At 41.6% G+C, this 9979-nt stretch overlaps 1 protein-coding gene across 1 annotated transcript in view; it reads left to right on the forward strand.

The window, feature by feature from the left end:
- Nucleotides 1-4921, forward strand: part of LOC311234794 (solute carrier family 22 member 7-like) — a gene marked incomplete at both ends in the record, with an annotated part of 31756 nt that extends 26835 nt beyond the window's left edge. Inside the window, 4 exons of the mRNA XM_084322038.1 lie at nt 1023-1237; nt 2009-2117; nt 2622-2828; nt 4870-4921. Of these exons, the coding sequence (XP_084178164.1) occupies nt 1023-1237; nt 2009-2117; nt 2622-2828; nt 4870-4921 (583 nt within the window). The remainder of the gene's footprint in view (nt 1-1022; nt 1238-2008; nt 2118-2621; nt 2829-4869) is intronic.
- Between the last annotated feature and the right edge of the window lie 5058 nt (nt 4922-9979).

Genomic DNA, 9979 nt, shown 5'->3' on the forward strand with positions numbered 1-9979 from the left:
AGTGCGAATGAAATAGAGTATCATAGGTGTGAACTTGAGATGTAGAAAAACTTGTTACTCACGTTTTTCCGTAGTAGTTGCAATATCCAAAAGTATATTTCCCAAAATATTGGTATGGCTGAAAAAACACCCTGAGGTCTTGTGTAGTACATGTCCAGATTTCATAAAAATCCATTCAGAAATGAGTGATTAGGAGCGATTTTGGTAAAAAGAGAAAAAAAAGCTCTGCAGAAAACTATTTCCTCATTGACTCCAATGCATTCGGCAGAAATGTCTCTTCCTGTTTGCGCTTGTGACTTTTACCTAGATCTCTGATTCGCTCATCCCCATGTGGGGTAGCATTGGAAAGCCACACTCATTGGTTACAACCCTATCCAATAATCTTCAAGATCGCCAAATGATTGACGGAGCTAGAGCGTCGGGAGTCGGGAGTGGTATTTGAACAAATAAAAAGTCTGCTGTGTACTTCGGTGCACGCCTCACATATCAGCATGTAACTCGAGAACCGCTGAACGGGTTTTGTGGCCTGAGACGTCAATCGACAGGGAACATATAGGGCTTTAATTCGGTATATATATATTGTATTAAAAAATATGAATTTTTTTTAAAGTTAAAATCTTGTTTTTCATGCCCCAAGACTAATGAAAACACATGGGGGGGGGATCCTGACTAAGGTTGTCATAATTCATGCATGAAGGCACCAACATTATGGGAAATGCACTTACCATCTTCTCCAGAGTCAGACAAGAAGGTATACCAATTTCCTCTTGCAGCCAGATAGCTTTCTACTGGCGTGTTCCTTTAATGTTACCTTGCACTGTAGTGACAATCTATATTTGACAGTCACTTTTCAACTGGGAGACATGTCATCACGAGGACTGAAATGTCACAATGTATCTCATAGTCTTGAGTTATTTATGGACTAGAATTCTCTGGGTCACAAGAGAACTATGAACCAAAAGAAAGAGATGCAAGCTACAATCACATGATAAGGTGTTAATTACAAATTCCTTGTTTTCCAGGTATGGAGTTGCCTCTACATACTACGGGATTAGCCTAAACATAACTGGGTTTGGTCTGAACATCTACCTCACCCACTTCATCTACGCTGTGATCGAACTGCCGGCTAAGATTACAATCTATTTCTTGCTCAATATCATTGGACGGAGAAAGTGCCAAGCAGGCACCCTGCTACTCACGGGAACCTGCGTTTTTATAAACATCTTTGTTCCCAAAGGTTATTATTACATAAATGTATTTCTATACTAAATATGCCATTGCTACCACCTTTCAATAAGATGCTCCATCACGGGGCGGCTGGGTAGCACAGTGGACTAAGCTCTCGCCAACCACCACAGAGACTCTGGGATCGAATCCAGTCGAATCCAGCTTGGTCAGTCGTTCCTACGAACACAATTGGCAGTGTTAGCGGGTGGGAAGCCGCCGGTGGGGTATGTATCCTGGTCGTTGTAAACTGCGACTCCTACTGGTCGGTCGGTCGGGGCGCCTGTTCAGCAGGGAGGGGATCTGGGGGAAGTAGCGTGAACCTCCACATGCATTACGTTCCCCCAGTGAAACTCCTTGCTGTCGGGTGAAAAGAAGCGGCTGGCGACTCCACATGTATCAGAGCCGGAGGAGGCATGTGGTAGTTCTACACCCTCCCCAGACCGACAATTCGGGAAATGCGCGCAACGACCAGGAAGGGAATTGGCATAACGACTAAATTGGGATGGGTGAAAAATACAGAAAAGCCCAAAAATAAATAAAAAAAATTATTTAAAAAAGATGCTCCTTCACATTGTGTGCATTTATGTGTTAGTATGCATGACATCCCCACCATCTTCTATATGAATGCTATTCTTAAAGATCCCCTCCACTCAAAAACATGTTTTTATTCTTAAATGTTTAACAATTGGAGGTGTGACTTACATTATTGTTATTTGTGACTTTGACTATACAGATTGTTATTTGTGAATTTGACTCAAAGAAATTCTCTAACTGTTCTCAGACTTCTGGCTCGTTCGTACTATTGTGGCTGTGCTTGGAAAAGGGCTGTCGGAGGCCTCCTTCACGACTGTATTCCTCTACACAACAGAGCTCTTCCCCACAGTTGTAAGGTCTGTCACAATATGGAGTGTTTTCTCTATGTCACATTATATGTTTGTCATCAATCATTTATCATCAAGGTTTTGCTCTCAGTAAAGGATCCCCTGATGGGGCGACATTGGCTCGGGAGGTAGTGCAGTTGTCTGGTAATCCAGAGGTACCCGGTTAGATTCCAGCTCCTCCCGGGCATCGTATCGAAGTGTCCTTGAGCAAGACACTTAACCCCTAACTGCTCCCGATGAGCAGGTCGGCACCTTGCATTGGTCGCCTCCGCCATCGGTGTGTGAATGTGTAAAATGTGAGGAACCAATTGTAAAGCGCTTTGGATAAAAGCTGTTATATAAATGCACCATTTACCCTGACAGTAGTACTGCAGTTGATTTAAACTAATGCTAAATATTAGCTTTGACTAGGCTAAAGAGTATGACCAATAGATGCAATATCAGAACAACTTTTCATTAAATGTCGGTTTTTTCACTGCACAAGTACTTAATTTTCTCCACCTATCTTATCAGGCAAAACGGTGTGGGCTACGCCAGTGTCATGGCTCGTATTGGTGTGGCAATAGCACCGCTAATTCTTCTTTTGGATGAAGTGTGGAGACACCTACCCGAGATCATCATCTGCTCTGTTGCCATTACGTCAGGCCTGGTGGCTTTGCTCCTCCCAGAGACACTCAACACGCCGCTGCGAGAGACCATTGAGGACATTGAGAAACCAAGGTAATGATTGAATCAAAAACAGCACATGGCTTGCCTGGTTAGACATACACTATAGTGTCATAGATGCAAAGCACGTTTTAGTCCTCTTCACCAAGTTAATACAGTGTACATGTCTTTTAATGTTTTTTTTTGCAGATTATGCATTCTAGCAGCCACTATACCCCTCTGTTTCAGTCCTATGTTCTCATTCTATCAGCCTCTATACCTCTCTGTTTCAGTCCTGTTCTCATTCTAGCAGCCACTATACTTCTCTGTTTCAGTCCTGTTCTCATTCTAGCAGCCTCTATACCTCTCTGTTTCAGTCCTGTTCTCATTCTATCAGCCTCTATACCTCTCTGTTTCAGTACTGTTCTCATTCTAGCAGCCTCTATACCTCTCTGTTTCAGACCTGTTCTCATTCTAGCAGCCACTATACTTCTCTGTTTCAGTCCTGTTCTCATTCTAGCAGCCACTATACCTCTCTGTTTCAGTCCTGTTCTCATTCTAGCAGCCTCTATACCTCTTTGTTTCAGTCCTGTTCTCATTCTAGCAGCCTCTATACCTCTCTGTTTCAGTCCTGTTCTCATTCTAGCAGCCTCTATACCTCTCTGTTTCAGACCTGTTCTCATTCTAGCAGCCTCTATACCTCTCTGTTTCAGTCCTGTTCTCATTATAGCAGCCTCTATACCTCTCTGTTTCAGTCCTGTTCTCATTCTAGCAGCCTCTATACCTCTCTGTTTCAGTCCTGTTCTCATTCTAGCAGCCACTATACCTCTCTGTTTCAGTCCTGTTCTCATTCTAGCAGCCTCTATACCTCTTTGTTTCAGTCCTGTTCTCATTCTAGCAGCCTCTATACCTCTCTGTTTCAGTCCTGTTCTCATTCTAGCAGCCTCTATACCTCTCTGTTTCAGACCTGTTCTCATTCTAGCAGCCTCTATACCTCTCTGTTTCAGTCCTGTTCTCATTCTAGCAGCCTCTATACCTCTCTGTTTCAGTCCTGTTCTCATTCTAGCAGCCTCTATACCTCTCTGTTTCAGTCCTGTTCTCATTCTAGCAGCCTCTATACCTCTCTGTTTCAGTCCTGTTCTCATTCTAGCAGCCTCTATACCTCTCTGTTTCAGTCCTGTTCTCAATGGGCTGTTTCTGTGCCTGTAATGAGCGAGCCTGTACCATCGAGCCTGTACACTAGACAAGTGGCTCCCAAAGTGGGGGTTGCGACCCTTAGAGGGGTGGCGAACAGCCGCAAGATGATTTCCAGAATGTATGTTTCTAGTTGCAGCACCGCGATAGATAACCTAGGTGGGGAACAACCAGGAGATCACTGGAACAGATCGGTAACGCAGTCTAAACTCTAAGTTGGAGCTCTCTCTCTCTCTCTCTCTCTCTCTCTCTCTCTCTCTCTCTCTCTCTCTCTCTCTCTCTCTCTCCCATTACACACACTGGCATTTAAAGGGTTAGAATTATAAAATGAATTTAATATGTGGTGGTTATGATCAGGGCTGAAGTTGAATAAAAGATTTATGAAAGAAAAGGTGATACAATTATTTCAACATATAATATTTGTATGGCGTTTTTGAAGAGGACAATTTTGTGTGAGTATTTTTTTCAATCTGACATTACAAAAAAACAAATAAACCCATCAAAATCAGTGTTGTTGCTAATCATTGACATATGCTAGCCTGTTTTTTTTTTAACAATAATTTGTGATGCCATCACAAACACTGGCATTAAAGGGTAAACAATTTCCCCAATCCGGCCCTGGTTAAAAGCCTCCAATGCTTATTAGTGTGTGTGCGTTTGAACGTTTGCATGTTTCACATTTCCTCTAAATAAAATTCTATAGCGCACAGGAAGCCAATGGAGAGATTTCAGAACATGTCAAGTCAAGTCAAGAGTTTTAATTGTCACGGCATACAGGTATACAATGAAATGCGGGTGGTCTTGCCCACAACGATGTGCAATACAGTGGTACATATAATAGAATCAAAAGAAGAAAACAACATTGTGCAGTAACAGGTAACAGGTAACATGTGTAACTTGTTCCCTATATTGTTGAACCCAGACAGAAGAAGCCTGGCTGCAGCGTTCTGCACACGCTGGAGGCAGGAGAGTGAATCTGATACAGAGTGTCGCAGTAACCAAAGAGGGAGGACGCAAGTGACCCTCTCCTGCAGGACAAAGGGGGAAAAGACAGAAGATACCTTGATCTTGGACATAATTCTCAGCTGTTATTTATTGCATTTGAGGGCTTTTGTTTATTCTGTTGAGGCCAAACAACATGTTGAATAGATCATTTAATTGTGATTAGGGATGCTCGATATTGGCTTTTTTACCGATACCGATATTCCGATATTGTCCAACTCTTAATTTCCGATACCGATATCAACCGATATCAACCGATACCGATATATGCAGGGTTTCCCCCCCAAAAAAACGGAATAATTTCAGGTAACTAATAATTTCACTGTATGCAATATTGTTATTGTTTTAATTATTTTTTAAACCGATACCGATATTTTCCGATATCACATTTTACTGCCGATATCGGCCGATAATATCGGTCGGCCGATAATATCGGACATCCCTAATTGTGATGTAATTTCATTATCCTTGATTTTTTTAATAAAAACAATTGGTTTACATTTACATCTGCAGTATCATCATGAATGGTAAATGGTGCATTTATATAGCGCTTTTATCTAAAGTGCTTTACAATTTGTTCCTCATATTCTCCCCATTCACTCACACCTTCACACACAGATGGTGGAGGCGACCATGCAAGGTGCCAACCTGCTCATCGGGAGCAGTTAGGGGTTAAGTATTTTTTTGTTCAAGGACACTTCGACGCGCTGCCCGGGAGGAGTGGGAATCGAACCAGGAACCTTCTAATTACCAGACGACCGCTCTATCTCCTGAGCCACTGTCACTGGAAGTCAATGGCAGTGTGGTGAATCGGTAGAAAATAACTTTAAAAATAAAAGCTTTTTTGGTCCTTTAAGGAATGGTAATATGGTTTGAAACTAGACACAATGTTCCACAAGCAGCATCGGATAATGTGAGACCAACACATTTGCAAAAAAAAATTCTTTGATTTGGTGAGAGCGATACGATACACGACACACATGCTCCGGTGTTCTTTGGTAACTCAGGTTTACTGACATAGATGGGAAATGGTTACAATATACTTAAAGGCCCCATGAAATCAAAATAGATGTTTATGTTCTTTTATAACACAGTCTAGCACTGTCACTTATACGCCAGTATCTGTCCCAACAATGACAAAAAAGTAGTTGTGTAGGTATTCTTAATGGTATTTGAGAGTTTGTAATTTTCTGGAAAACAATAAAAAAAAAAGATATTGAGTCATCCATCCTGCATACCACGTGGAGAAATAAAATAAAAATATTTGACATTTTCGTTTTCTAAGCAGATAGGCCTATATACTCTGAACTATTTTTTGCCAAACCACTGCTGCCTGGGCGCAGTGATTTCATCACCTCCAAAGCCCTGTTGTTTTTGGAAAAACTGGGCTTTTGAGGTGATGAAATCACTGCGCCCAGGCAGCAGTGATTCGGCAAAAAATAGTTCAGAGTATATTATCTGCTTAGAAAACGAAAATGATTTTTTTTTCTCCACGTGGTAAATACACAGGTCACAACATGTTTACAGGAATGTTTTGGAGTGTATTTCGTGACTGTAGTGAACTAGGCTACACTGGCACACCTACTTCCAGTGAATGACACTAAGCTAGGCTAACAGAGCGGCTGTTCCCTAAGCCTAATGCATGCACAGAGAAGAAAATGGTATGTATCTGCTTGTCTAACTCCAGGGTAGATGGCAAATAAGCGAATTTCCCAAAAGTTGGCGTGTTCCTTTAAGCTGAGCAGTGGATCCTCTCAACTCCGAGCTGGATACCAAAGTGCCAATTTTGTCCCGATATCACCGCTCAAGGTTCCATCTGTTTCAACACCCACCTCCCCTTTGGCGCCTAACTTGACTCGACCTTCGGCCTGTAACTTTTGTTCTACCGTAGCTGATTACGTAACTGGAGACAGCTGACAGAGAAGAGACTTGGTCCTCGCCATAACATTCCTCTGACTTAACCCTTTCACTGCCACACTACAGAAGGTTAACCCTTTACTAACCGGTAACCGTCGGTAGTGTGATAGTAAAGGGTTAATCTTCTGTAGTGTGGCAGTGAAAGGGTTAACTTGTTGTTGTGTGACAGTGAAAGGGTTAACCTTCTGTGTATTGTCGCAGTGAAAGGGGTTAACCATTTGGTAGTGTGGCAGTGAAAGGGTTAAGGCCCTAATAATATTTATATTAATTAAGCCTACATGATTTGGATAGAAACATCTTCAATAAGCTATGCTGTGGGAATAGCTGTAATAACTGTGCATTTAAGCAGATCCCCTGTATTATACAGCATTAGGTACACACCAAGGTTATCAATATCATACTATTTACCGTTAATGTTTGTTTTTTTCCTCTATCACTGATGTTCACCTCGTTAATTCCCAATGAACATCACATTCAGCGGAGTCCCCATTCAAGGCCATCTTTGAATACTAAACTAACAGACATACAGTGCAGTCCGTAAATCTCGAGTCCAGTCAAGTATTTTTGCATTTCTAAATGAGCATAGTCAACAAGTGTCTGAATTCTTAATCTCTGGGGCGACAGTAGAGGAGTAGAGGAGTAGAGTGGGGAGGTAGAGCAGTCGTCTGGCAATCCGGAGGTTCTCGGTTCTATTCCTGCTCCTCCCGGGCAGCGTGTCGATGTGTCCTTGAGCAAGATACTTAACCCCTAATTGCTCCCGATGAGCAGGTTGGCACCTAGCATGGTTGCCTCCGCCGTCGGTGTGTGAATGTGTGAGTGAATGGGTAAATGTGAGTAACAAATTGTAAAGCGCTTTGGATAAAAGCGCTATATAAAAAAGCAGCCATTTACCATTTAAACTATCCCTGAGTCATGCTACTGATCTTAAGGCAGAAGTATCTTTAAGATTAGATTACGATTAAACTGGACTTGAAGACGTTTTTATTCGTAACACACATTGCAACATAGTCATGCAGCAAACACAAACATGAATTCTTTTGGGGGTCGCCGAATACATTATATCTGCGCTTGACAGCCCCTTAGCTGTGATATAATAACCATATACCACAGCCTGAAGTGAGCTATTGCTTTTATAAAAACGGTTACCAGTAGGCAATATGAAAGTAAGACACACTTCAATAAAAAAAAAGAAAGAGACCCTCTTGGCTGCCTGCACTGCAAGGTGGTTGCAATGCAAAACAAACACACTAACAACTAGCTGGGATTATTTTTTTCAGTCGGGCAGATAATATATTATGCCGACTATAGGCTGAACGCTGTTTTAACATATAACACAGGACCATTATTATAGTTTTAATATTTTTCCAGGCAAGAATGTAATCATTATACCATGGCTTTTTTGAGCTATCTGATTTTATAATATTAATAACTTTTATGTTCTATTTAGGGCCCTGGTATTGTGCATGCTGGCTCACTGGAATGGTTCTTGATCAGCTTTTAGAAACTAGGCAGTTCATGATTAGGTAAGCAGTGTTCCTGGCTGCAAAAAACACTGATCGATCAAAGCCAATTCATTGCTTGTGTCACCAACGGCAATAATTCCGAACAATTTGTTTAGGCTTGGTAATATGACGACTTCAAACCCTGGCCAAGCGACAAGGAGTACATATATATTTATCCCTCAGTAACTAAATAACATTACTACTACTACATAACATACTAGACCAAACCCCATTTTCCATAATATGTCCCCTTGAATCATACTATATACTATAAAGCACCTTAACCATTTCACTACCAAACTTTCCGTCGGTTAACCGTCTGTAGTGTGATAGTAAAGGGTTAACCTTCTGTAGTGTGGTAGTGAAAGGGTTAACCTTTTGTATTGTCGCAATGAAAGGGTTAACCGTTTGGTAGTGTGGCAGTGAAAGGGTTAAGTGACTTACATACCACACAAGCACTTACATATACCTTTTATTGTATAGTTTGTATAGAATTATGTTTAGTTTATAAGATAAGATATTCCTTTATCGATCCCCTTCAGGCATTGAGAAATAGCAGCATGGGGGAGGTACAGGTACCTGGTGATAGTAGAATACATGATACAGGTCATAAAATTATAGTACAGTGGGGAAGTAAAAATAAATATAAAAATAGTCAGTGTAAACGATATTGATTGATTGATTTTTATTGTGGAGTAAAAGACAGCATCCAAGGGATAAAAACATGAGAAAGTGCAAGCACTTATTTCCATCATGGTCCCTGATTTTGGACATGGACAGACATCATAAAACATAGAGCATCATAATAAAACAGAGCATCATAATAAAAACATAGAGCATCATAATAAAAACATATAGCAACCCCATAAAACACGCCCTACCCTCTCCTTCCTAGACGTGGCTATTCTATTATACTTCACAATATAATGAACTGAGTATGCGCATTATGCGCAAGTAGGCAGTGTAAATAAGTCATTGTGCAGATGAGGGTATGTATGCCCTCTCAGTTCTATTTGCATTACAATAAATATAGTTACAATAGACGCTATAATCTAAATATATGCTGTGATTAAGTAAGTATACAGTATACACAGGTGCAGTATGCATAAGGTACGTATGGCGTGATATACTTCATATGTTATACACGTTGTCCATTTAGGTGTGAGTCTCGGTGATGGAAGTTCCTAGTAGTTGGATGTCTGGCAGCGGTCCCTGCCCACTGTTGTGGAGCCTGATGGCCGCTGGTATGAAGGACTAGCCGAGGCGGTTAGTTGAGTGTCCGACTCCGGGGGGGGTATGAGTCAGTGACTGAACGTGCTTCTCATCTTGACTGGCTCATCGTAGAGGGAGTGGGAGGGATTCTCCAGGATAGCAGCCAGCTTGCGTGTCTATTTTCCCTAACGGAGTTGCACTTCCGCGTCCGGTTTGCGCGATCTGATTGGCCACTGACGTTTTTTTCCAGCGCCAATCGCGTTACTCCTAACAATCGCGCCAGCAGGCTGTTAGCCTAACCCTAACCCTAACCTTAACCAACTTCGAAAGAGTCGCCAAGCTTAACCAGTTTGTTAGGAGTAACGCGATTGGCGCTGAAAAAAACATCAGTGGCCAATC

The sequence above is a fragment of the Notolepis coatsorum genome, assembly GCF_963971535.1.
Source record: "Notolepis coatsorum genome assembly, chromosome: 9".
Classification (NCBI taxonomy): domain Eukaryota; kingdom Metazoa; phylum Chordata; class Actinopteri; order Aulopiformes; family Paralepididae; genus Notolepis; species Notolepis coatsorum.